The sequence below is a fragment of the Harpia harpyja genome, chromosome 15 (genome assembly GCF_026419915.1).
Source record: "Harpia harpyja isolate bHarHar1 chromosome 15, bHarHar1 primary haplotype, whole genome shotgun sequence".
NCBI lineage: Eukaryota > Metazoa > Chordata > Aves > Accipitriformes > Accipitridae > Harpia > Harpia harpyja.
The window spans coordinates 28,471,340-28,499,052 of NC_068954.1; the positions used below are offsets into that span (position 1 = coordinate 28,471,340).

Below are 27,713 nucleotides of genomic sequence, written 5' to 3' on the forward strand. Positions count from 1 at the left end.
AGCCATGTGAGGTGTGACCAAGTGGATGATCTGCTCAGCGGTGGCAGAGCTGCAGGAGGGAGTAGAAAGGTGAAGGAGCATCAGGGAGTCTAAGACAGACTGCTGGAACCATGCTCTGCCCTCCCTCAGACGGAAACATGAACAGCCACCAGAAAAACCCAAGATCAAGGGGATCCTGTGCCCTCCCCCCGCCAGGCTGACGGCAGTAGCTGAAAGGAAAGGCGTGAACGGAGGCGAGGCCATGCTGGAGGCGGCAAGCGAACCCCCTCCTGCCCACCTCGCCTTCCCAGGTCCCTCTGTACAACAGGCATGAGGCTCGGGATGGGGAAGGCCAGTCATCGGAGGATGTGGATGACGGGCCAGCTACGCCAGAGGTGTTGCCAAGGTCAGAAAGACCTACCCCCCTATCACGACCACCTCCATGAGGAAGACAAGACGGGTTAGGGTTGTGGGTGGCTCCCTTCGGAGGGGAACAGAGGGTCCGAGACACCGGACAGAGCCTCCTCTTCGAGAAGCCTGCTGCCTCCCTGGGGCCCGGGTTAAGGACAGCACTAGGAAACTTGCCAGACTGGGATGACTCTCGGGCTGTTGCCCATTACTGCTCTTCCATGTGGGTGGCCATGAAGCCCCAATGCGTAGTCCAAGGGCGATCAAAAGAGACTTCGAGGCCTTGGGACAGTTGGGAAGGGAATCTGGAATCTGGGAGTTGGTTTTCCCTCCCTCCTTCCAGTTGCGGGCAGTGACATTGGAAGAACCAGGCGGACCCAGTCTATTAATACGTGGCTCTGGGGCTGGTGTCACCAACAGAATTTGGGGGTTTTTTTGATAATGGGATGGCCTACACGGCACCAGGCCCGCTGGCGTCGGATGGGATTCACCTTTCTCAAAGGGGGAAGAGGGCCTTTGCTCACAAGCTAGCGGGGCTCATTGACAGAGCTGTAAACTAGACTTGGAGGGGGAGTGGGATGAAATCAGGCTTGCCCGTGACAAGCTGTGGGATGACGTGCCAAGGTTAGAGGCATGGGGTGCTAGCGAGAAACCTCAGCCTGTTGCTCCGAGACATGCTGGGTACACTGGAGTCACCACGTACCATGTGGGACAGCTGTGTGGGAATACCTAGAGGCAACAGATTTATCCTTTTCACAAATACAAACCAAACATGTTCTGTAGGAAGGAGAAGTCCGCAGCAGAGAAGGGGGGGACTTTTTTGAAACCTTTGAAGTCACCATCATCTCATGAGTCTTTGGCAGTTTCTCAGGAATGATTATAGAATATATGCTTAAAAATATTTGTGGGCCAAAGTATATTTTGATTGTAAACCAAATCTAAGATTTGTGTCAAACAAGATGATTCTTTGCTGGCAGTGAGTGTGAAGGAGTTGAACATGCTTTGAGGTGGGTTACAGTTGCCAGGAGGAAGAACTAAATGGCTCCCTGTGCCATAGTACTAGAGCAGTTGGTAATTGTTACTGAAGTTACCCTCCCAACAGTTTGTAAAGTGGAGAAGCCTTGCTTCAGTGACACAGCTAAGCCCTGTGGTGGTTTTCATGTCATCGGTCAAAAATGGTAAATGTAACCCCATGATTCTGGACATGAAAAGAGTTTTCTGGACTGTGTGCCTTGTAGCGCAGTGTCCCTAATGGGAGAAATCTTGTTTGTGCTCCAGGCTCCAGCTTTGCATGGTTTCAACCTTCAGGGCTCAGTGGATCCTTAAATCTTTGCAGGGTGAGGGTCTGAATTTCCTTGGACTGACTTGTCATTACAATTCAGTTATCACCTGGAAGGCTTTAACAGGGCTGGGTGTTGTAGTATTTGTAGCTCATTAACTGTCTTTGAGATAGGGAGATAAGGCTGTCAGATGGTTTGACCTGGAGGGTGCATCACAAAGCACCTCTACCCCCCAAAGTCCTTACAGTGGGACTGCTGTCAAAGCTGAACAATTTTGTGTTCTTTTAAGGCACACCTAAGTGCCTATAATGGTTACCTGCTCAAAATACCAATTGGTGCCTATTGTGGTTACCTCCTCAAATCACCCGTTTAAATTCCAGTTTGCTCTTTCACATCCAACCCTGTTCGATACCTTAATGTATTACCAATTTACTCTTCTTAGCTTGAGGGGAAAAGACTGATGCTCTGTGCACGCACTTGAGAGGTACATATATGGTTCATAAACAGCTAAAATTAGGAAATTCTAAATTGTAACTGTATCTAATTATCTCTGATTGTAAGCTTACTATAACTAGTAGGATGCTGCTTCCCCCCTGTTTTTAAAGGACAGATATTCTCTTTAACACAAACCTCAACAGACTTATACTGTGGATATGGAAATAGAAAAATGTTAGGCTGTTTCTGAGTACAGCTTCTCTCATACAACTTTTTGCCCCATCTTTCAGTGGGATTCCTGTTTGGCGGCTTCACAGGCTGCAGCCTGGATTCTGCAACTTCTTACTCAAATCTGGCATTTTGGGGGTCTCCTCTTACTGCTTTGCACAACCTGTCGGCATTTGTGCCCCGACTGTAGTTGGAGAGACTTAGAGTTGAGGTGGCAACTATGCTTCTTGTCTCTCTTGGACTTAGACGTTAGGTTACTCGAGTCCTGTGTTGAGTATGTTTGAAGATGTGAATGCTGCATGTCATGTTGCTAGCTCTGATGCTTGCTTATGAAGCTGTGTCCTCTTCTCATGGAAGATTATGAGCTCCTTTATGTTGGTAGATAGTGACATCCTCAACAACAGAGGTTCTTCCTGTCACTGCCTGCTGTGGGTGTTCTCAATCACTTGCTCTTCTGCATCCAAACGCTCCAGAACAAAACCAGGAAGGTGAAACTTGCTGCTTTGAAACCCGATAACGTTTTAAAATGAGCATACTAGCAATTTGCAGAAGTCAATGTTTTAAAATAATTAAGGATTGCTAAATTGAGCAAGGTCATGTGGTGTCATCTTTGGCTGCTGATGCTATTGCAGCTGATGAACTGGGTAACACCTTGTGGGAGCAGCTCAGAACACCTGGCACTTGTTTTCAAGAGTGACTGTTAGAATTTGTTGGGCTGCATGTTGGCCAAGCCTTTGAAGAACTAGTTTTACAAGGTCAGGTTGGAGGATGGCCTTGTGTAGGCCTGGGAAGATGTGGCTGAAGACAGTCACGAGTATGTGTATGGAATGTTTTTATCTTTAACTGTTCTGAGGACTGGCAAACATCCCAGCTGGGCCAGATATGCCCTCCTGTGTTGGTAGTATTGGCTGTATGCCGTTAGTTCTTTCTAGAGCTTTGTTGAAACATATAGAAGTTTGATCCTTTTGTGAAATAAAGGAAATCTTGCACAGAGAACTTGAGCGCTGGCTTCAGTCGCTGCACACCTTTACTGGCAGTTGGTATATACTGAAAGGTTTTTCTGAATCTGTCTGTCTGTAAGTCTTTCAGGAGTAATGGAGGTAGCCAAGGTAGGGTATGGCAGCTTCTACCTCAAAGGTAGAAACCTGACCTAGGGCTGTCTCACTTGAATTGCTGCCATTTTAAAGCAGTTCGGTGAGCTCTGTAGAGTACTTTGGTTTTAGCACTTCAGTTTGGCTGTTGTTGGAAGGTTCAATGACTCTGGGGTCTTTGAGCAACTGATGATCAACGTCCTCTGCTGTACGAGTGTGTGTGCAGAGGGTACGTCTATCCTGAAGAGCCTGCCAGCTAATTACAGGGAAATGTTGCTGAGAGAAATGGCCGGATGAGTTGCCAAAGGTAACTCAACTCAGTAGGGGAACACTGAGTAGAGGATCATTGTTCTGAACCCAAGGGTAGTCCTTCAGGCACTGGACTTTGCTGTCTCTTTCATTTCATCTAAGCTGAAGTTGCCGAGTTTTTCCTCAGGTCCTTGTGGCTGTGTCTTGGCCACTGCCTTCATCTCAGGGATCCTAAAGTTCACAACCTCACAGTGAAGTAGCAAAATGAAAACTATTTTCATCTGCTGTCTCTGCCCAGCTGCACTAGCTTCAGGGTAATTGCAGGCTGAGTGGGCTAGAAGTCATGCTGGTTAGGCTGGCCTTGCTGCAGTAGCCTTATTGCTAAAGACCAGATCTACATTCCTTTAAGAGGGAAATGTGTTATTAAAGAATACAGTTAAGATTGTTAGTAGTTCATAGTTCTTCACTGGTTTGTATACTGCCCTCTCTCCTAAGACTTCTTAGCAACTGGCAGGACCAAAACATGTGGCTAACTGAGCATGTGCTAACTGTAAAGGCATTTCAGCTGTAAAATTTAACCTACCACTATAGGCAACTCCATGGTCTTCACTGGTTATTCTTGATTTACCTGGTTTCCCTCTTCCTGCATTTGTTCGGGAGACTCTTATTGGCTTATTTAGGATAATTGGCTTATTTAGGATATGGAGGAGAAAGGAAAGGAGCCAGGACTCCAAGATGTAATTCCTAGGTTTCTACCTGACATAGCATTAAGGACTTCCCCTTCTGTGCTTCCATGTCTTCATCTGCAAAATTATCTGTTTCCTCATCTGTGAGGTTATCTGTTTAAAAGATGAAATAACTGTTTACGCTCTTTCACGTACCAAGCAAGATGGTTTGCACAATGTTTTGTTTGGCCTTTAAGAACTGGACGTGTGCTGATGGTTGCTGATTGTTAGCTGCATTTCTAAATTTTACTTTTTCTGTTTCAGGAGCACACAGTATATATCATCCTAGATAATATGAAGAGCATGCCTCCCTCTTGCCATTATTTGTCCTGTGGAACATGATTTGGCATAAATGTTTCTGCGCTAAATTCAGCTTTTCTTTGGAAAGATCAGCTGTTTACAGTAGCTTCCTTATAACACTTTAATTATTTGATTTTGCTCCTTTGAATGCTGCTTTCAGTTCTTCCTGTAAATATTTTGAGGGGTGTGTGCTTGTTTTTGTTTAAGTGTTGTGGGGAAGCAAATGCAGCAGCTGCTTCTGGTGCTTCAGGATATGCAGTCGTCAGATTTCATGGGACACCCTTTTTCCAAAGAAAATTGGTTGTAGTGGAAAAAGTGGGAATCACCTGCCTCATGAGGAGCAGTCCATGTACCCTGTGCTCTTGTACAGGGACCAATGTACTAATCGATTTAAAAAAAACAAAAAGGGGGGGGCGGGGGGTGTAGAAATACCACTCTTGCCAGCCCTGCTTCAAAGGGGCAACAGCAGTAGAGCCAAGCATGCCTGTTGGCTCGGTGGAGGGGGCACAGCCAGCGCAGCCTTTCCCACCTCCAGCATACCTTCTGCTGACCCAGTCCCACCAGTGTCAGGGTATGGCTCTATTGCTGGGATCGGTGCTGCGAGGACAAGGCGTGGGCTGGGGGGTGGCTCTTTTGTGATCTCTCTTGTGTTTGTCACAGAATTTGCTTCATCACAAAAAGTTGTGTTAATACCATCAAGTCGTTTCCAGAGGCACGGAGAAGGGTGGGGGTGCTCGGGGGGGCCGCACTGCTCTGGCAGATGGCTTAATAGCAGAGATGCTGCGTGTGTCCGTACATAGGCAAACTATGCTCTGCTCCGTGCGAAACGAGGGGCTGTGGGACTTCACTCCTACACAAGAAGCCTGTAGTGTGTATTAAAAACAAATACAGTGCTAAAGCATGATTTGGGCTTTGTTGGTTCTGGTGGGGTGGGTGCTGGTGGGAGGATTGTGCTGGGTTTGGGGAAGCAAAACTGAGGCAGATGCTTTGGGTGGCTGCAGATCCATTGGGTGGCTGCGCAGCAGCCCCTCACCACAACACCCGTGCCCTCTCCCTTCCCCAGCATTTAGCGAAGAGGAGAACAAAGATACGGGAATGCTAAATCAACCGGCTAATAGAAAAGTATAAATCCCTGGGGACTGTGTGCTGCTGCTAGTGCTGAGGAGCTGGCTCCGAGACAGCCACCCAGAGGGATGAGCCAGCCCTCCGCTCCTTTCCTTGCCTCTCCTCTCCCCTTCCTGAGCTGCTGCCACGCTTGGTTCCTTCCAGCTGCAGAAGCTCAGAGCCTTCCATGCGGTGGGATATTTTTTTTCTGGGCTGAAAAAAACCACTTGCAAGCCTGACCTGCTTTTCCCCTGCCTCTTTCCTTTCTCCTCTTCACGCAGCCGAGCTGAGGACTATCCCAACTGCAAAGGGGAAGAAAAAGAGGGGAAACCCAACAACCACCAAGGCCCAGCACGCCCCGTTCCTGCTGCCCCTGGACATGCAACCTGCCTTGGATGGGACAAGCCGGGATGCAGCTGTGGCTTTGGAAGGAACTGGGGAAAACTGGGGATCTTTGCTGTCACGACGGTGGAAGTGAGCTCCTGGAGCCGGGTGCTGCTGCTCTCCATGGGGCTGCTGGCTGTGTCGGTGACTGGTAAGTGTAATGGCGAAAGCTGGCAACTTTCGCAGCCTTTTTCTTCCTGCTCCTTAGATCAAAGGACCCCTGTTAATCCTCTTTTGGGGGGGTGGGGGGAGGATGACACTCTCTGTGTGTGCATACCCTTGGGTGTCAGCACATGCTTCCCTGTAGTGTTCCATAAGGAGCACCTTTTCTTCAGACCCTTGTAGCTTTGTACAAGATAGTTTCCCTCTGGATCCTTTGGGAGCAACAGTTTTAAGCGATGGGGTAATAAAAGGTGGCTTTACTTCATCCTATTCCCCGTCTCTGGTGGGTCAAATCATTTGTGCACCGTTGCTGTATGATATGCAAGATGGCTGTGAAAAATGCCATCACCGTTTCCCCCTCTGTCTTGCCCTTGCACCTTAACGCAGTATTTCACTACTCTAGTGTTTCCCCATAGCTGATACAATAGGTTTAGGATGCCTTGCGTGAAGATGGAAGCACTTTTCTCTTACTCCTCCTGCCCTTCAAGTTGATTATCTCTCGTATATGAGCTCTTTGGCCTCAGCATCGCCTTTGTTTGTGAAATAGGTGTTTATTGACTTGAAAGATAGCAAAAGACGACTTGAATTTGGGGGGAGTTTGCTTATGTCTCCTCCCCAGTTTCTGCAACTGCCCTTGCAGCAAAAGCACATCTAGGGCCTGAAGTTTATTTCTGGTGTAAAGGGCAAATACTTAGGGACTGTCCTTATGTGTGTGTAGGAGGGGGAAGAGTGGGAGAGCTGAGTGTTTGGCAGTGTCTTCTGTCAACACTGTGCAGTGCCCTGATTTCCAAGAGTTTCTAAGCAATGTTTGTCTTGTCTGCTGTATCTTAGGCTAGAGGAATGTGTGTTTGTGTGTTGATGTGTATGAAAGCTTCTTGGGTTTTGGGTTGGGGGGGGGTTAAGACTTTGTTATCTGGAAGGCAACACTGATTTTATTATGTAAGGCAGGTTTCCTCTAAGGAGATCCAGAATAAGCATTAACTGATCCTCCTGAGTACTCTTGCAGTGGACCTGAAGAGTTTTGCTATCTGGAAGTATCTATTAGGGAAGGGTGTAAAACCACCCAAACAACCTACGAGTCCTAATTAAGGATGAGCAGTTATTTTGGTGACTATTTTTCCTTCCTGTAGCAGGAGCCATTTAGCCTGTATGCAGGAGAAAACCATTCCAGCAGCTGCTGTTGTGCTTTTCTGATACAAGTGGACCGATGTAGGGATACCTGAATATATGATTTACTATATAAGGGGTTTAGAGCTTTCTTCTAAGCTATCTGTAGCTTGTTCATACAAGATTGCCCAGGCTTCTCTCTGTACCTGCTTGTTCAGCATATAACCCTTTCTGCTCAGGCCCCTAGCTCCCTTCTCACTGCATTTAGAGTGCTGTCTGTTCTGGATCCTTCACCCAGAGGCTGGTGCTCTATGTTGTTTTTCTTTGTGAGCAAAAGATGTGCAAAAGCTTTTTAGACCTCGGATGGTTTATGTTTGCATCAGAGCCAGAGGCATTGGTCAACAGCTCCTCTTTCCTAGCTCCTCTTTTTAAACAAATTCTGAAATCCCAGCAGTGATCTTTTTGTCAAAGCAAGATACCAACTTTGCAATCGATGGCTTACTGCTGGATATCCAGCACACAGTGAACGTGTACGGAGTGAATGCACCCACCCTTTGCAGAGTCTGTGGTGGTTTTAGGGTCTAATCGCAGAAAGTGAGTTTAGTCTGGGCTGGGACCCAGTACCTTCGCTGTGCAAATCCTGAGCCTCTGTAGAACAGAGTTCCTGAGGGCCTTCAGTTCTCATCTCGCCTGTTCCTAGGGTTTGTGTAGGTACTAATAACCAAGAGTTCCCATAGTGTGGCAGGAGAGCAGTATATGTAAGACTATCACTTACTAGTTCTGGCCGCCTTAAAAACCAAAAAGGGAAAGAAATCCTACTTGCATCACATCAGCTGTGCTCTGTCGGCAGTCCTGTTGCCCAATAATGTCCTTCTGAAAAAAATGGCACAAAGCATGCGCTTTCTTCGGATGCTACTGCGTCTGAAGGCAAGATTGTGTAGCTTCTGTCTGTGCAAAGCACTGACCGAGCTGTAGGGAAGGTGGTGTTTTGTGATATGCTGAGGTTTATTGTGTATGTGCGGGCTGGGGGGAGAGGAAGGGGTTCATGTAGTTTTCCCTTTGGGTTTTAAGGGTGCGGGAATGATTTGACAGTGTTTTAAGATTTGCAGAGGGCGCTGAATTTGTCTTTGGCCGCGAGTTGACTGTGATCTGTGCCCGGCCTCTCAGAAATACAGTGTGTATGATGGTTCTGAAATTGCATTTCTTGTTTGTCAAAACAGGCGGGAACAGGACTAGTATTCCTTTCTGTTCCCTTCTGGGTAATCAGCTGTGCATCAGCACTAGAGGGTGCATTTGGGGTACGTATTGGCCAGGTGTGTGTGGATACACACATAGGCAGTTTCTTTTGAAGGCCTATTTATAAAGGGGGTCTTGATACCGTTATTTACACACTGTGCTTTACTAGTCAGCATCCTGGTTTGTACTGGGTTATGGCAAGATGCACTGGCTTGAAACATGGTCTAGTCAGTTTAAACCCGTTGCAATTTTCTTTTTCCTAGATGGAAAGCAGGTTTTGGCAGACTCTTCCTCTGAAGAGTGTTTATGAATTTTGATGTATGTGTATGTATTTATATCGTCAATCATCCTTGTATTTTGTTCTCTTGTCTTAAATGGACACAGGATGAAGAGTGATTCAGGGGCACTTACTCTGCCAACGAAGGAACTTCCCTGTGAAATACTCAGTGACTTGAGGGTGGTTTTTTTTAAGAGGTCAGGGTGCGAGAGATTAACTCTCTGAAGTGTTGGATAGATGTGTTTTTTGTAGGAGGGAGGGAAGCAAATAGTCATAGTCACCAGCCCGATTCCATTTGATTGTGGCATATGATGAAACTACAGTATTTTATGGCAATAGCTGAGCATATATTTTTGATCTGAGTCCTACCGTAAAAGAGGGTGATGGTTCTGCTTTTAAAAATACTGGAAAGGTCAAAAATCAGTGGATTTTTGAATGGATGGAATACGCTGTGCAGTCATGCACATTGAGAGAAAACAATAATGGGATGTGCACAAAAGGGTCTAGGTCTGCAGTTCATGCTTTTCCCCAGTCCTTGGGGTCAATTCTACATTAACATAATCCCGAACCATCCATTAGAGCAGTAGCAAAGGTGCTGGAAGGTTTTCTAACTACAGGTGGCCCTCAGGAGGTGGCACCTGGAGAATGCAGAACACCAGCCCTTCCCCCTGCATCCCCTGTACTACTGCCAGTGAGGAGGAATAAGACACAGGCAATGGAATAAGAGATGCTTTTGTTGAACCTACATTTGAAGAACTGCTACCTGCTGGCTAACCTCCTGGTAGCAAGCTAGCCCATCTGTAAAGTGGCCTTATGCTCTCTGTGCAGTATGAAATGGCCCTGCAACACCCACGCGCAGATTTCAAGGGAAATGTCACCGTCGTGAAACCATGTAAATATTCAAGTGTTCAGTACAACACTTCATCTCTCCCATAGAAAATGCAGTATATAATCTGCTAGTCTCCTTGTTAAGCTGAGGGCAATCAAAGGCTTGATATATGTTTTTGTAATGTTACTGTTTCCATAGCTACCTTTACATTCTGTTGGGCAGAAACAGCCCCAACAGCCTTGATCAGATATTTACATATTTTTAACAGCCTTAGTCGTAACTAACTCAGGCCAGTACATTTCTCTTAAAGTGTTAGGCATTTTTCTTTGCATTTAGTGACAAGCACAAGTCTATTGTTCTTGTCTGTGAAGAGCACCGTTAGTCATCTTACTAAATAAACCTGGTAATAAAGAGGAAAAAAATAGTCATACTTTCTGATGTGGCTTGTTTACTTGATACTGAAATTTTCCTTTTGCTTCACAGGGTGAAGTGAAGAGCAGTTTGCCTACACCAACATTGCTGAGGAGCTTGTGAAACTGTTCAAGAAGCAAATAGAGCATGATAAAAAGGAGATGAAGTTTGAAGTTTGGGCTCCCCTGGCAGAAAACAGTGAGAATTGGATTTTTTTTTTTTTCTTATACTATTTTTTATTCATTCCCTCATGTATTTTGGTATATCGGTGTCTTCTTCAGGGACTCAATGCAGAGTAACTGGCTGCCTCGTTCAGAAGCCGCCATGGCTCGTCACCCGTGGGATGACAGTTCCATATAAAGTGAATAGGTCTTCATTGTCTGAGCACGTGGCAGGAGCCAACAAACTGCTGATGCTAATTCCCCCTCTGATTCACTCTGTATAGGATTATGTTATAGTTTATTTCCCTGTACCCGCAGTGGGAATATCAGAAGCCGCTTTTTGGAGGGCTTTATTACATTTGTCTGCAAAACGCTGGCACAAGCGTTCATAGTCCATTACACCGCCAGGACATCAGTCATCACGTCATTTCTGGGATGGCAGAACGACTGGCAGTTCCGTTTCCTATGGACGTTATTTTTGCAAGGGGCATGTTAATTGCAGAGCTAAGAGCTGGCCACTCTCCCTCTACTGTTCATTGCGAGATCATATGAATTTAGTTTGGGTGTTTGGTGGCACATGTTGTGGTAGCCCCAGGAGACTTGAGTTCCATTCACTGCTCAAGCCAGAGCGGGAAGCCATGTGTGCCCGGTCACCCCTCCGGGACGTTCTCCCAAAGCAGTTCTGGGTGGTTTCTGTAATCTACCATCTGCCCTTAAAGGAAATGAAGAAATGAGTTAACAGGTGGAGCTGGGCTGAAGTGGGAAGCAGTTCTGAGCATGGAAGACATGACAGTATTTGATGACTCTGTAACCTCGTTTTAATCGCCTCAGCATTAAAGCTTCTTTGAACGGAATAAATTATTAGGTAGAAATGTAAACCCTAACGATTTAGGTTTCGTCCTTCTCTGTTGTACACACACACTCTGCCTGTGTCTGTTTTACATAGTATTAATCAAGACAAACTTTTACTTCAATTTAAAAAGTTATTCTGGCTTTTACGTCAAGTGGTATGTGAAAACAGGATTCCTTTTTTCAGTTCTAAAAATGCACATTTTGCCAAAATATATTCATTTATCATATAGTTACTAGCAAGTTGCTCTAAGGTAGTTCCATCCTTGGAGACTGACACAGAATTGGGTCGAACCTTTTGCGAGTTTGACATATTTCAGTTCAAATGCTTAGTTTTCCTTAGACTATGTTTTATAGTCGCAATAAAATTTGCTAAGTTTACTGCTGCTGAACAAAACTCAGGTGCTTGCATGCTATGAGGTAGTCAGCTGAACTCCTCCACTGTGGATTCCAGGCATGCTTAAATGAGTTCCCTGTGCTGGTACTGTCTAGGTGCTTTTGATTGTAGATAATTAGCAACAGGTCAGGAGGCAAAAACATCTACATGAAGTATTTGCAGAGTCTGGATTTTGGTGGTTGGGGTTTTTTGAGGTTTTGTTGTTGTTTTGCTGTTGTTTACGCACACTGGTGTAGCAATTTATATTTCAAATCACAGAACATCTGCAACCTGGTATTCTGTAACTAGAGGGAACTCTCTGTTTTTTCAAGTACCTCAGCGCAAAAGTGCCTGTTTAAAAAAATCCCAACTGGGTATTTTGCATTCCCTAACAAAATACCTGAGAAGGTCGGCCGCTCTGAGAGGAACGATGAATTTCACTCAGGCAGAAAGCCTAGCGACAACAGGAAATTGAGTCTCAGACACATCCTTCACCAGAGGGAGAACACTTTTCCTCACCCAACTGTCACTTGTAAACTATATGGAAAAAAATATTTCCAAAGCTTTGGCCTTTAAAGATATTTTAACTTGGGTTAAACTCCTGACTGTTAAAACACCATTTCACGCAGAAAGCTAAGAGAAATCCATTTGTTTGCACATTTCTGCAGAGGTCTGTGACTGTACTTTCTAAAATCAGCATGCAAAACCTACCAGAATCACTATCACATAACCAAAAGACGTAACACAGCGTCAGACAACCTGCCATTCCCACTTAACAGAAAGGGACTTCAGGCATGTAAAGGAGATTCCCAGCTCCAAGGTCACAGGGAAAACTCTGTTAAAGATTGTGTTGCAGAAACAATAGAAAAAATGCTGCTCCCAAGTCCTGTGTCACCACCTGAAAAACACGTTTGTCACCTTCTCTGTTGAGCCTTGTTGCCAATAACAACTAAGAAATGAGTTTACCTCATCAGTTTCCAGTTTTCCTTCAATCACAACAAATTTCTCTCCCAACCCAGCCTTTTGGATTTGGCCTTAGCTGTACTCCTCCTGCAGCCCCTTCGACGAATGGCAGAGATCTTGGCTCAGCTGAAAGAAATGGGTCATTACTTGCCCTGAGATTTCATCAGAAAGTTCTGTATTTTATCCTTGCATGTCTCAGTGAAGTCAGTAGCTCTTCTGTACCTGAAATAGAATAAGGAACCCTACGGTTGTTCTGCAATACGGTCCAAAGTCTTTGGAAAGCCCAAACACGGCACAGTCCTTGTGAGTCTGCTGCGTGACGTCTGCGATGCCCCAAGTTTGCTGTAGAGAAGTAGCCTCACTTTTGAGAAGGGAAGAGCAGCTCCATACAGCTTCAGTGGATAGTTGTGCTCTAAAGGCAGTCCGGAGCTGGGGGAGCGCCTGGTAGATGAATAACAACACAAGTTGGCCCTGAGAATTCAAAGAAAGAAGTTGCAGTTTTACCTACGCAAGCTGTCAGTGAAACCATTGGCACCACTACTTCTTTTCACAGTCTGCCCTGCGTGTACGTACAATAGATGTATTTAAAATCATGGTTTTGACTCCTATCATCCCTGCTATTCTTCAGAGGTCGTTAAACTGCAGCTGGTTGAAGCAGGCTTGGTGGAGTGCTTACTTGAGATCGTCCGGAAGACTGCGGACAGTGACAAAGAGGATGACATTGCAGAGCTCAAAACAGCTTCTGACCTTACGGTTTTATTATTGCTTGGAGGTAACTACGGTGCGTCACGATCTTCTGCAAAGCAACAGCAGATGCTTGTAATGCCGTCTGGCTGCTGAATTTTACTGTTTGCTAATTTTCTGAATAACCTAGAGGACCTCCTACCTGCCAGTTAACATTTAACGGGTCAGATTTTGTCTCTCATCCCATTGCAGGACTGGATGAATTGTAGTGAAGCCAGCAGAGCTTCACAAATATGAAGAGAAGAATTTTCCCTAACAAACACTTCTTTGGCTTGCTGACTGTCTGTGCTTTTTACCCCAGATGACTCCCTGCAAAAGTTACGTGAAGGAGGAAAAGGCGGTGTGTTCCAGAGAGTACTTTCATGGATTCCTTCCAATAGCCATCAGCTACAGCTTGCAGGAGCGTTGGCTATTGCAAATTTTGCCAGAAATGGTAAGAATGTGCCCTCATAGCTTATGTAAATTTATCTGTGCCCTTCTATCGTGCTCTGTCTGTACAGCTACAAACAAAAACTGCGTGTCGCGGTAAAGCTGGCGTTGAGCTGTACGGCAACATCAGTAGTTTTATACTTTACAGTCCTGAAAAGCGTTAAGCCTACGTTAAAAGTACGGTTTCGCATCTGTAGAAAGGCATAGGGGATTCCTGCCTTCTTCAGTGTTTCTTGTATCACTCTTCTAAATTTGTCCTGAGCACTGCAACTCCCATTGGGGATGGTGGTCAAATTCTCAACAATGAAATCTAGAAAGGAGCAAGGAAATAACCCTTCTATTCTTAAAAAGCTCTTGCAAAAATCTTAGTAATAATCTTCCATTCACAGGTGACTTGCCTTATCTCGCACAGGCGGAAACTGCATCCCTATGCTGGCTAATGGCGTAGCTCAAAAGCTGATGGATCTGCTAGACAGCCATGCGGAGGATGGAAAGGGAAGCGTGCAGCACGCTGCACCGGGTGCTCTCAGAAACCTGGCGATTGCCGGTAAGCCTCGCTTCGCATTGCTCGTTACCCGAAGGTGAAATTCTGTTCTCCCACGGCACCCCGCCGGGGGGGGAGGGGGGAGAACTGACTGACAGTCCTAGAGACAGGTCAGACGGCTGCTTTCCATCCAGGCCCATCAGCACTTTTATGTCTTTTGCACAGCAGTCGTGACAAGCGGTTTTAAATGCATCACAGGCCTACTGACCGTCCTTTCCCCCTTTGATCCCACAGTATTATCCCCCACCAAGGAAAGGGCAGCTTTCTAACAGGCAGGGAGCGGAGGAGGCCTCGGATATGGTTTCTCAACCTTTTCTGTCCACAGCACTCGGGTTTTTTGTTTGGTTGGTTTCCTTGGGGATCTCTCTCTCAGCTGAGGGTCCCCACCAGACAGCAGCGCCCACTTTGTTGAAACACTGCATCTTACTGTAACTTCCCGAGGCTTTGACAATTCCCAAATTAGAGCTGGAGGTAGGCTGTTGGAACAGCCAGCCTATTGCAATTAGTTACTGTTCGTAGGCAATGAACTGAATGCGAATTTTGTCACTTTTAATAGCTTAACTTGTATGAGCTTTGATTACCCGAGCACAAAAGGCAGAGCACATGCACAGAAAACCAAAGCAAGCCTGTGATACTTGTGTATGCTTTCTCGTACCAAGCCAAAAAAAAGCCTTTCACCCATTTAACCTTATTTTACTATTTTCAGTTTTGGCAAACAATAACTTTCTAAAAATGATCATGCATACATAACTAAACCCATGCGGCTTTAGTGGTATGCCATTTGCTTACCTCTCTCGGGTGAGTAATTCTATTAACTTCCATCAAGCAGCGAGCTCCCCTGCAGCCTGTGCTCAAGGATGTCTTGCCAGAGACCTACATAAGATTTCACGTATATTGTTATAGAAAAATGAGCAAGTCATAACTGGCCTCAGTGATGAACTGCTTGTTAAACACTACTTTGAATATGAAGGAAGTACTTTTTTCAAAGTACAATACTGGACCAAGTTTGCACCTTACATACATTCCAGAGCGCTCCATGAAAGCAGAGAACGTAGACTAGTGGAGGGGATGAAAGAGAGTTTGGGGGGGGGCAATACAAGGACTACAGGCTCCAGCCATGTCAGGCCACAGTGTTGGTACTCTAAGTATTGCAACCGGGCAAGAGGTTATTCTGCTAATGAGTTGCTTTACTTCCTTTGCCTATGTGAAATAGAAGAGCGTTGTTGGGAACCAGGGAAGTTTCCTCATATTTCAGAGTGCAAGTATAGCCTGGGCTTCTACTTGGTGCGTTTTGTGGAAGACGCCTTTCCTAGACCAAGGGGCAAAAGTCCAGCCTTCTGTTAATGGTCAGGCTGAACACTGAAAATCAGATGTGCCTGCTAGGAAAAAGCACTTAAGTTCACGCCCGTGTCTTAGCAACCATGACATTTTTCCACAACGCGGTATTGTCAGCGCATGCTCATGTTCCTGAAGTCTGTGTTCACAAGCTATTTTTCAAACCATGTCTGAAAATTGGCTTCGAGACCGTCTTGGAAATAAACTGCATCTTCCAGAAATGTTCTCGAGATCATCCCTGTTCTTTATTCATGCAGTTGTAAATAAGGCCAAGATGCTCCAAGATGGTGTTGCAGAAGCTGTATTGAAATGTCTCAGATCGGAGATGCCCCCTGTTCAATTCAAGCTGCTGGGAACATTAAGAATGTTAATAGATGAACACAAGGTAAAAATAAACTGTTCTCTATGTTAAGTGATTCTCTTTGGTTCAGTCTGTGATATGCTGTGCCAAGATTCTTACAAGAGAGAAGCAGAGGGGGTTTTAAAATTTTATTCCTCAAGTCCTGGAATAAATCTAATACATAGGCGAACGGGGCGGGGGGGGGAGAAATGTGGGTTGATCCCCCCCAAACTCCAAAACTGCCTACCAGGGAGCCTCAGAATAGGTGTCAAATGCTTATTTACTTTCCTACTTCAGAACTCCCCTACACTGCCACCGTATGAGTATGTATTGAGGCGTGAGTGTTTTAAGCTACCGCTCCCATTTTGCTGTTCACTTACTGCATTTCCTGGCTGTACCTAGCTCCTTGGAACAGACTAATGCACTTGTTCATTGATAAACTGCACTTTCAAAATGAACAAGCACCTTTTAGCTTAGCAGCTTGTTCCAGGATGAGGATTTATAAAATCAGACGTCTGCTAAAAACCAGAAGTAGTCAATGAGATAAATTAGCCAAGTATTTATTTTTGACCCAGTTCTGCAGATTTTTGCAAAAGATCCATTCTAGTTCTAGCAAAGCTATTAGATGTGAAATAGAAATTCATTGAAGAAACTTAGGTGACTTACAGTCTATAAAACCTAATCTAACTGACCGCAGTGCTCCCTCTGGCAGCAGTCCCTCCTGGTTTCAAACTTTTCAGCCAGCTCACCTGCGGGTGTGACATCCCCTGTATTTTCCCTACTCTTAATCAATGCACAAGCCTCATTAACGGGGCTGGTAAGTTGTTTTCAAAAACTGGACTCTTAATGTTTTTCTGTATTTTGTTTCCATTTAGACTGGCTTTACTTGCTTCCATGCAACCTAGACTTCTCCCACTGTTAGTGCAAGCTAGTGAAGTTCTACTTAACAGATTCCTCCTGCTTAGTAACTTTCAGCTTATTTTTCTAGCGCTTGCTTTAAAAAGTGACAACTTTTTTGTTGTGGTGTTGGCTCCGGCATTATGTAGCAGGAGCAGCTGAACAGCTGGGCAAAAATGTAAAACGGGTGGCACGACTGGTGGAGTGGTGTGAAGCCAAGGATCACGCAGGTGTGATGGGAGAGTCCAGCAGACTACTTTCTGCACTTAGACGACACAGCAAATCAGAAGTAAGTTAGCGGTGAAAAAGGTCAGCTTCTAAGAACCAAGAGCTACCTCTGCACTTGGTATCGGTAGCCGAGCCCTCCGGTATATAACCCTTCTAGAGAGCCAGGTTGCTTAATTCATGGGCTACCTCTCCTCTGCCTCTGGCACCTGCCGGTCAGACACAAGCGACAGGTTTAAATGCTCACTGGACCTCCTTAAGTGAAGGAAAAAAAAAAAAAAACAAACAAAGCAAAACCATTTCAGAGCGGTGGGCCAGTTGAAGGAACACTGTCAGGATTCACGGGGCTAAGTCTTGACTCATTTTTATTTGTATTGTATCCTGTAGAAGTTCAGCATGCCATATTTTCCACGTCTTCATGATGCTATACATGAAGAATCATTGCACTCAATTGTTTTGATCTTGCTACGTATTTATATAAAACTGAGATCCAGAAATAGCCTGTCCCCCTACTCTTCATGTAGCATACTTCAGAGTTTTAGGATTTTAACGGATCATTAGAAATGATAATTTATTCCCAATTCTAACCAAAGCTTGCTTGTATGTGGCAAAAGGTAGGACATTAAGAGAAAGCGTGGGAAAGACGAGTTCTGTCCCTCCCACCACCTTTGCATCAACGAACACTTTTACATCAGCAGTCCAGGTCCACCGTCAGGAGAGTATTAGGCAAAACAGCCTTAGAAAGGACAAAAGCATCTCTGCTGGAAACAAGCCATTTCAGGCTCAGACTTCATTTAGTGTGTTCACTGATAGAAACGCAGGCTGCATCACTGAGCTCAAATAGCAAGTGTGATTTGGAGAGCCCAGACTTTAACAGGGACCTCTTCATTCGTGCATGGCATTTGCAAAGTGAAAAAACATCTTGTGGACCTGTTCTATACTGAGCCTCTCCAAAACCAAATCAAGGGGCCTTACAGAGATTTAAATCTTTGCAGATTTCCAATATTACTGTCTCTTTCTAATACCCATTCTCCGTTTTACGTTCAGCCTTTAAAACTGATCGGGTTTCATTTGAGTTCTCATTTTTTCTACACCTCCCCCACACGGTCCCTCCCCAAGGTGCATGCGTAGATGGCATACGCCACCACAGATGTGAGTTTTTATCAGTACTCTCTAGAGGAGAACAGAATTCAATTCTAAATACAGAGACGCTATTGATGGCATCCAATAGATATCAATACAGAAGTTAGCAGAATTATCACAGATGAACTTTTGTGTGGTTTATGTACTCATAGAGGAAACTTGACTGGCAGAGGAAAACAGAGCTGACAGGGTGGGGTTTTTAATGCTTTTACTGCTCTCTGGGTTTGAATAGGAGTACAACTGTATGGTTCTGTACAGCTTCACATCAGCTTTGAATTTGGTTTTTAATTTTAAAGGACTTGGGGTAGTGTTTACAAAGGCGACAGTAGTTTAGAAAACTTATGTCTCATTCTACAAAACAGAGTAGGTACTTGGGAGTTGAGCCACACTAGCACCAAACCTGACTGCTGGTACTGCCTTTTAGAGGGCGACGTTCAGCTACAAAATAAAACACTTGGATGTCAGAGGTGCTGATTGATTCCCAAGGCTTATATAGCCAAAATCCCACACCAGTTCAAAAAGAAATGAGCAGTTCCCAGATTCTTCCAGGAAGTCTCAAAACTACTTTGGAGTTCCATCACAAAATCACAAATAATAAAACACATCATCGCAAGTAAGGAAAAAAAGACAGAAATACTTGGGTGCTTGCGTACGACATGTCATTCAGAAAAAAACAGGTTTTCAATGTGAAATTCCTGAGCCACTAGCATCTTCAGCATGAGTATCTAAAGATATTTCAGTTTTCAAGGATTATGATCACATCGCGTCGGTTTCCTTGCATAAAGAATGCCACTGCATAGCCTGTGCAAGCACCGGAACATAAATCGTTGTAAAGACGTGTATCAGTGAGTTTTGGCTTGTGCCTGGAGGTAGAAAGGGATGTGTGCTTTAAATGGAAATTCAACACATTGATGAAACCTTTAAATCAGATTCTTATTTCAAGAAATAACTACCCTTTCAAAACTTTGTGCATCCACAGAACAAATAAAAAGCAATAAAAACCAAAGCACATTTCCTTGAACAGTTTCCCTTTTGCATGCCAAGTTACCCGATTTTCAGGCAAACGTTTTGCAAGTATTTGGGGGACACATAAGGGTGAAAACATCAGGTGCAAACTCTCTTTTAAAATGATAATTAACAAGTAACCCAGGACCTGCAGACACCAGAAATCTTTATTCATCCTGTCACATACCTAAGTCGGATGGAATTTTGGACTTGCAAACAGAATCCCAGCTGTGTATTTTTAAACTGCTTTGAAGCCCTTTAACCCAGTCAGCATTTTCATTTCCTAGATACTAGTTCACTTTAATTGCTGGCTTTACAACAGAAACCAACACACCGGTATCCCACAACTAGCCTCTCCTGACCTGCTTTGTGTTTGAAGGAAAATTCCACACTGTTTCAGAAGAACGCCACTCCTTTTCCTGCCCGTTTCTAACAATCTTTTTTCAAGCGCACCATTTCTGTTACCTAGTAAGGTGTAATATTTGTGATCTCGCCTCTCTGAACGCTTTGAAGAAACTGAGAATTCACGGGGAGAGATGAGGGATTTGGTAACTTTATTAAAACTATGTTGTTGTGTCTCCTGATCCCAAATACATGGTTTGTTGGCTGCTTTCGATAAGCTGCTCTCAACATCACAACATAAAGCAGGGAAGACTAATCCTCTTTGAACACCAGCTGAGTTCAAACATAACCAAGAGGGGACTCCTTGTTAGGCAACTGATAGCACGCCATGAGAACTTGAGTTACACAGTATAACCTGGGAAACAGTTAGTTACATGCGTCTTAGTCACGTGGTTAACTGCCTTGGTTTATCAGGTTGTATCTTACAATTGCAGAGTAACAGCAGATAATTTATAGGCCCCCAGGCACGTACATTTGTGTATAAAGGGATTACATACGCATAAAGCCAACGGGTATCCTTACCCAAAGATAACATAGCATCCATGACAATTTTGTTATTTAATACAGTTTGCGTGCAATGCACAATGCAGATTTTGTTCATTTCTCTCTGGATTATTTTAGGATGTAATTAGGACCATTGTACAGAGCGGTGGCATCAAGCATTTAGTGACCGTGGCAACCAGCGAGCACGTAATAATGCAAAACGAAGCTCTCGTTGCACTCGCGTTAATAGCGGCTTTAGAGTTAGGCGAGTATCCCAGCGGTTAACTCTACCTGTTTTCTTCCCAGTCTGTGCCCCTCAGAAGTCACAGAGGGAGAGTTGTGCGAGTTTCTTTTGCAATGTGGAACAGCCGCCTCCTTCCACCTGCCTTTCAGTAGCACGGAAATACATGACAGTTCATGCCAACGTAGGCAGGCAATAAGGTTATGCAGAAAACTGGAGTTTGCTGGTTAATACAGCGTCTGCTCCGTCATTCTGGTAGGTGGTCACATCACCTACAAAGGCCCTTCAACCTAACTTTCAGATTTGGGGTAAAACCCGGAAGGCTAACAGTTACCCAAACCGTACTTTAGAGTGGAGACTATATGACCTGACTACGTTCCTGCACTGGAATGGTTAATCCCCTCTTGAGAGGGCTTATCAAAGTAAAGCTTTCACCTACCTAGTTAGTGAGAGCTAGAGACCACACACAGAGGTGGATAACGCTCCCCAAATGTCTTTAGTAGCAGTATTAAGTGCCACAGAAAGAGGTGCAAGAGTTGCCATGTGAAGACCTAGATGATTACCTGTCTTGACCTGCCTTTGTAGTACGTCAGCTTACCAAACAGAAAGGTAGATGCCCAACGGAGCTTTTGTTTATTCTATTTGCTTGCTTATTAACTAAGATAAGGACCTAAACAAGCAAGGTTACCCATTTTTGCTCTTGATTTCATCTCTTGCCATCGCCTACTACGGGAATACTATGTTCAACTTCCAAATCACTGCCAATGCATCAGGGAATTGTTTTAATTAAAAGGAAAAGTGTTCCTATTCACACAAATTGCCTAACCCTTCTTTGCCTTGTCTTCAGCCACTTAAAGGTTTCGAGCGCAAATTCAGTACCTGAGGTTTCTTAGAAAACTACACAGGAAAGAACTCACGCCCTGATCTTGAAAAGTTTATCACAGCCTTTGTAATGGACCCTCAGCTCCCTCTACCATGGAATCAATCAACAATGACACCATCTCTACCTACTCACAATTTCCAAAAGCCAATTCAGGCAATGGAAGTCTTGAAAGCTGAAATATTGCAGGGGTTGGCCTAAATAGGTAGAAAGCCTGGGGGCTTTTCCATCAGCTGACTGCACATTTGAGACTGTATTAAATCATTAAACTCTGTGATTGTCCTTTCAAACAGTTCGGCTATTTTACATTTTTACAGCAAGAGCTGCAATTCCTATGATGAACATGCAGCCTACGTGTGGGTGACGGAATATAGCCATAGGCTGTGGGACCCCCCGGAGCAGCGGGTGGGGCGGCAGTCTGGCGGGTGAAGGCTCCTCGCGTGTCCAGGACACCCCGCGGGGCTGGGGCAGCCGAGCACTTGCCCACCCCCGGGCAGACCGAGGTGGGGGGAACGCGGGGCCCTGTGTGCCCCTGGTGTGGGGCAGGGGAGAGTTGGAGCCGTGGCCCCCCTGGCCGGGGCTTGCTGCCCTGGGTGCTCCCACCCCTGGGCTGTGCCGATCCCCCCCGGGCTCCCTGCCTCTCTGTTGTGGGGACACGCTGGGGTGTACCACATGGGCTGGGGTCCCACGGAGATCCTGGATATGTCCCCACGGATTTTTTACTCTTGTCTTTCTCGCAACTGTTTTAGCACCATGGAGGCTAACCCCTGTGAGCGTCTCTGAGACTACTCAGGCTCCAGCAGCCAGACCGGGCATGCACGTTGCCGCGTCCTGCGCATGACAGCGCGCGCGTGTGCCTCTGCGATTGTGCCCGCAAGTGTGCGTGCCTGATAGTGCCCGCGACTGCGCCCCTCACAGCCTGCTGGCTCCCGACACGCAGGTGCAGCTGCAGAGGCAGAAGTGGTGAAGCAAGACCTCCGCATGCTCCGGGAGCGCCTGGCCCGATGTTGCGCAGCATCGCAAAGGCGCAAGGAGCTGCTGCTGCAGTGTCTGGTAGGTGCGGAGCGGTCCCCTTGTCCCCGGGGGCTGGGGCTGCGAGACCCAAGCCCCTGACCTCTCCTTTCCCCACGCAGGGGAAGAAGCAGCAGGAGCTGCAGTAAACCACGGAGCAGCTCACCTTGGAGGTCAGCGTCCCCTCCTGTGCCCATGTGCTCCAGCTGCGGCGGCTGGGGCTGTGTCAGGGGCTTGGTGCCTGCCTGCGGCTTCTCTTCCCAGAACTGTGTCGTGGCGCGCTGTTTGGGAAAGAACAGCCAGGTGGGCGCTGGATGCTGGAGCCCGTGTGGTGTGGCCGTCCGTGCACATGTGCACACACGTGGTGCACGCACGTCTGTCTGAGCGTCTGCTGGGACTACACGCGCAGCCTGGCTCCTGCTTGGTCCTGCGGTGGGGAGCTGTGGCAGCCGGCTGGTGAAGGAACCAGCAAACCCGCCAGGGAGACATGGACAGGTGGTGCCTGCCGTCGCTCCCACCGGTGGGCTAAGAGCCATGCTGAGAGTGATGCCCCGTTCCCCAGTGGAAGCGGCTGGGCCCCGGGTCAGATCTTGGCACCAGCACAGGGAGCTCCATGTCACAGCAGGCAGCGATGGCTGTGTCTCTGTGATACCACCTTGGGCCTGTGACATCGGCGCCCCGGCGGGTACAAAAGGGGCTGCTCCCAGAGGTGGGGGAGCATCTGGGGGAGAACCTCAGTGCTGCTAGGCAGGAGTTTGGAGACGACTTGCTAACAACGTGTCCTGTGTTCACTGTGCAGCGGAAGGCTCCGACGGGGGAGAGGAGAGCGAGGGCAGAGAGTAGCTTCAAGGACCCCGCACGGGCGCCCGGCACAGCGGGGATGGGGGAGCTCCTTCTCTCCCCATCAGTCCCTGGTGCCCCCAACACCTCCTGCTATGGTGTCCGTAGCAGGGGGAAGATGGTGCCTGTGTGTGTCTCGTCTTCCTGGGACTGTGTCATGGCACGTTGTTTGGGAGAGAACAGCCAGGAGCTCCAGCAGCTGGAGAGGCAGGTGGCCCAGATGAAGGCAAGTTCACAGAACCACAGTCTGGCTGAGGTTGGAAGAGACCTCTGGAGATGATCTGGTCTCGTCCAATGCCCCTGCTCAGGTGGGGTCACCTACAGCCGGCTGCTCAGGCCCATGTCCAGATGTGGACCGTGTCCAGAGTTGGGCCTGGGGGTCCCTCTGTCTGCCTGCAGGGCTGGGAAGGAGAGGGGACGCGAGGGCAAAGGCAGTGCCCGAGGGGAGCCGGGAAGGGATAATGCGGAGGGGAGTGCGCTTGTGGAGTGTCCCGGTGCTCTGATGGCTTCTCCTCCTCCTCCTCGCCTCCCCTCTCGCACGAACACTTTCAAATGGCGAAGAGGGAGGCAGCTGCAAGCGGCACAGAAGTTACCCTTTGCCGCGTGTGGCTCCCTGCGACGTCACCCGCTGACTTCGCAGAGGGAGCAGTGGTCAGAGCTGGCAGAAGCTGTTCAGGAGCAGACTCTGATGAATGAAGTACTGAGGACAGGAGGGACGGGGGCTTAACAAGTTTGTGGGGGAACCCCCCTCAGAGGAGGCATGGTATGGATTCTTGACCAGGCCCTTTGCTTGCTTCTGCAGCTGCTCAGGAACAAGCTCCAGCACCTGCTGGAGAGACGGGAAGGTCTCCAAGAGCCAACAGTTTTGTGAGTGGCAACGGGGCCCTGACTGAAATCTGGGGCAGGGGTGTTGAAGGAGTTGCTGAGCAGCACTGGGCAGGCCTCTGCTGCTCACAGACATCTTTCTGGCTCTGGAGAGCCCTTTGACATTGCCTAAGCTGCTCAAAACAGCACTGAGCAACTCGGGACTCCTGGAAGCAGCTCTGCACAACTCTGAGCAGCTCCCAGGCTCTTCTTCTGTGCCCTCCAGGCTGGGGGTGGGTCTGTGCGGTGGTGGGATGCCGGGGGTGCCTGTTGGCCACCCAGGGGTTCACCGTGCTGGCCAAGGTCTCTTCTCACAGCCCAAACCCCGTGGTGTCCGTAGCAGGGGGAAGATGGCGCAGGCAGACATGGCAGGCGAGAGCCTGCTGCAGGAGTTGGTGGCTGCGTGGCTGGTAGGACAGAGAACCCCACTGTGGGCCTTGGGGAGGGAAAGGTCTGCACTGTGCCCAGGGGACATGGGGGCACTCGCTGATCTCAGCAGGGACGAGGGAGGGGGTCTGAGCCCCCAGACCTCAGCTGCCTCACACACCCCAACGCATGTCCCTGTGTGCCTTGGCTTGTAGGAGGAGCAGCTGGCGTCAAGGAGGCATAAGATCACTTCTTGGCTGCGGTGAGTTGCTCGGGGTGCCAGGGCTCTTCCCTGTGCAGCGGAATGCCTGTGCCAGTGGTCCAAGGGCATTGGGCAGCTTTGGACTTGCCAGGGATGAAGTATTTCAGTGTTTCTTTTCTTCCTTGCTTGGGCGGCACATAGCAGGGGATTTTGGGGGCCCACTGGGGAGACGTACAGCAGAGCCAAGAGAGATGCCTGGGTCCCTCACCCCAGTCCCGAGCAGGGTGTGTTGTGCCCGGCACGGTGCAACGTCCCACAGTGGCATTCAAAGAGGGTGGTTGGTAAGAGCTGGGACAAATTTACCCCCTGCTCGGCCTGGCCCTTCTCCTGTCCCCCAGGAGACTACTTCTGTTCTTCGCCTTCCTGCAGATTGCCGTGCCCATCTTGGTGCTCTTGAAGAGGGGCATCCTCAGCGGGGTCCTGCCACCAAAGCTGGCAGATGCCTTTGGGAGCTGCCCAGTGAGGTCCCAGTTCTCTTGAAAGAAAACTAGAACGAGAATAAAGAAATCTGTGATTGTAGGACAAGCGCGTCACCTTGTCAATGTTACGTAAGAAAAGCCACCATGTAAAGATAGCTTTGAAGACACACGCAAGGGACCTTGACCTGAGCGGAGGGTATTGTGCCCAGCATGGTGCAAGGTCCCGTGGTGGCATTCAAAGAGGGTAGTCAGAAAGAGGTGAGACAGATTTACCCCCTTCTCTGCCTGACGGCTCTCCTGTCCCCCAGGAGACTTCTACAGGAAGGCGAGGAACAAAAGAAGTGCTCAACGGTTGCTAAAAAGGCAGGGTAAAAAGAAAGTGGGGACATATCCAGGATTTCCGTGGGAGCCCGGCCCATGCGGTGCACCCTGCCATCTCCTCACACAGAGAGGCAGGGAGCCCGGGGGGGATCGGCACAGCCCAGGGGTGGGAGCACCCAGGGCAGCGAGCCCTGGCCAGGGGGGCCACGGCTCCAACTCCCCCCTGCCCCACTTCGGGGCCACACAGGGCCCCGCGTTCCCCCCACCTCGGTCTGCCCGGGGGTGGGCAAGTGCTCGGCTGCCCCAGCCCCGCGGGGTGTCCTGGACACGCGAGGAGCCTTCACCCGCCAGACTGCCGCCCCACCCGCTGCTCCGGGGGGTCCCACAGCCTATGGCTATATTCCGTCACCCACACGTAGGCTGCATGTTCATCATAGGAATTGCAGCTCTTGCTGTAAAAATGTAAAATAGCCGAACTGTTTGAAAGCACAATCACAGCGTTTAACGATTTACTTTACCTATTAAATTACTAATTTACTTACTACTTTTTAATTTACTTCTTAATTTACTGTATTTATTTACTTTACTTATTTACTTATCACGTTCAACTGCTGTCACTAAGGCCCCTACAAACTGCCTGGCATTTAATCATCTTACCAACACTGCAACCATTCTTCAGGAACCCAATTAAGACTGAAGTGTTGACCTGCATAAAAACCTAATTGCGTGGAAGGTTCTATCACGTCCAGATATTTGAAGGGAGCAGGCAGTATACAAGTAACTTGTATTCAGCAGGAGATTATTCTGCAAGGTAGCTCTGTTGGGTTTTTTCCCTTCTCCTCACCCACTAGTATCCTTCCAACAATGCAAAAAGCAAACAGCACCCATCTCAACAGATGCTTGGAGCTATGATCCTGTAACCCGTCTGGGACAACCGTTGTCAAAAAGTAACTGAGTAACTGTCCCCGTCTCATCGGCAGTGCTAGGGACAACACTAGATGTCCAAGCCTGGACCAGTTTACCTGATATCAATCATAAATGAATGAATGAAAAGGAATCCTCTTTCTCAGACAACAACGTCTTAATGAGATCAAGGTAGCAAGAGTAAAAACTACAATTTCCAGCAGTTAGCCACGATCAGAACTAAAGCAGCAACATCAAGAAAATAAATGAGACACCAATATAAGCATTTTAAACACGTAACTTAGCGAAGAGAAACCCTTTCACTCTACCAGCACACAGTGGGCTTTTCTCATTTCCTTTAGGGTCACCTGGGCACGCTAGAAATGACGCTAGAAGAGCAACCTTTCAGCTCGCATAACCGTTTAATAAAATTAGCATTTCAGCATTTTTCCACAAGTGCATCTGTAGCAATGGCACCAACAAATTGAAGTATTCCCCCCAAAATGGGTCAAATCATAGTCTCTAGACAACAGGACTTCTGTCAGCTCTTTCAAGTGGTCAACTGTATTTAAAATGCAAGGGAATTATCTAACAGATTCATGATTGTCCTTTAAGAACTACCTGGAAGGCCTTCAATCAAGTTTTGACTTCATTTAACCAGATACAGCAACCGAGTTGCCCATCAGTAGGGTCAGCAGCAACAAGCAGCTGGCAGCGTCCCTCCAAAAAGGCTCCAGGGAGCAGGGATCATTTTCCCCTGACATAACTATCCTTATCAGCTCTTCAAGTAACTACACAGGCAAGGTAAACTTCAGTTTCTAATCTATTCTTCTCCCCCTGAATTGACAGACCTCAGAACAAGATGCCATTCCATCAGTGTAAGGAACAAAACAGTTCAAGCCACAAGTTTAGCCTTGGGAGTACACGCACATGCTTCAAAATTAACACCTTGTCTGAAATCCTTCATTTTTCGATGCTTTTCTTTTGAAAGCAGAAATGGCAGTTACTCATCTCTTACACATTTGACACACAGCGTTTTTAAAGATCTGAAATGAAGGCCGTAACAAAAATACATTGACAACAAGACACCCGTACTTTGTTAGTGCCCACAATTCCGAGTGACATGGCGGGGTCTCGGAGGAGTTTCAGGGAGGAACATGGCACCAGTTGACCAAAACACCAATTACCAACACCAGCTGCTCATTTAATTCCCTGCAAGCACCTAGAACCCTCCTATTACTTTACTTTCAGGGAAAAAAACCTCAACCCTACAGCAGGCTTTTAAAGGTTTGTAACAGATCCTGCATAAGGGGATCAACACATCTTTTTGAAAGGAAAAATGTCATGTTACTAATGTCCTCTGCAAAGAAGGGCTGTATTAAGCTTGGCAATCTTTACAAATCCTCCCCCATGTTTTCAAAGGACAGCCTGAGCATTGAGATCCATTCAACAAATGGCAGTGTGAGTCAGTGGGCCTGGGAGCTGTGGGTAGGAAAGAGTAGGTG

General features: G+C 47.1%; 1 protein-coding gene across 1 annotated transcript; it reads left to right on the top strand.

Moving 5' to 3' along the window:
* Nucleotides 1-345: 345 nt before the first annotated feature.
* Nucleotides 346-20,396, top strand: LOC128151752 (rap1 GTPase-GDP dissociation stimulator 1-like). Its single transcript, XM_052809401.1, has 11 exons — nucleotides 346-439; nucleotides 5,356-5,419; nucleotides 6,081-6,334; nucleotides 8,013-8,046; nucleotides 10,285-10,403; nucleotides 13,183-13,326; nucleotides 13,600-13,731; nucleotides 14,140-14,274; nucleotides 15,864-15,987; nucleotides 16,991-17,132; nucleotides 20,240-20,396. Exons 1-11 carry the CDS (start codon nucleotides 346-348, stop codon nucleotides 20,384-20,386), a joined length of 1,389 nt encoding a protein of 462 aa, XP_052665361.1. The 3' UTR covers nucleotides 20,387-20,396.
* Nucleotides 20,397-27,713: the final 7,317 nt, after the last annotated feature.

Excerpts from the sequence above, each read along its gene's own strand:
- LOC128151752 (XM_052809401.1), top strand. The coding sequence starts at position 346 with ATGTGGATGACGGGCCAGCTACGCCAGAGGTGTTGCCAAGGTCAGAAA. Across the intron at positions 6,335-8,012 it reads GCTGGCTGTGTCGGTGACTG|AGTCTGTGGTGGTTTTAGGG; the intron begins GTAAGTGTAATG and ends CACCCTTTGCAG. Across the intron at positions 8,047-10,284 it reads TTAGGGTCTAATCGCAGAAA|TGAAGAGCAGTTTGCCTACA; the intron begins GTGAGTTTAGTC and ends CACAGGGTGAAG.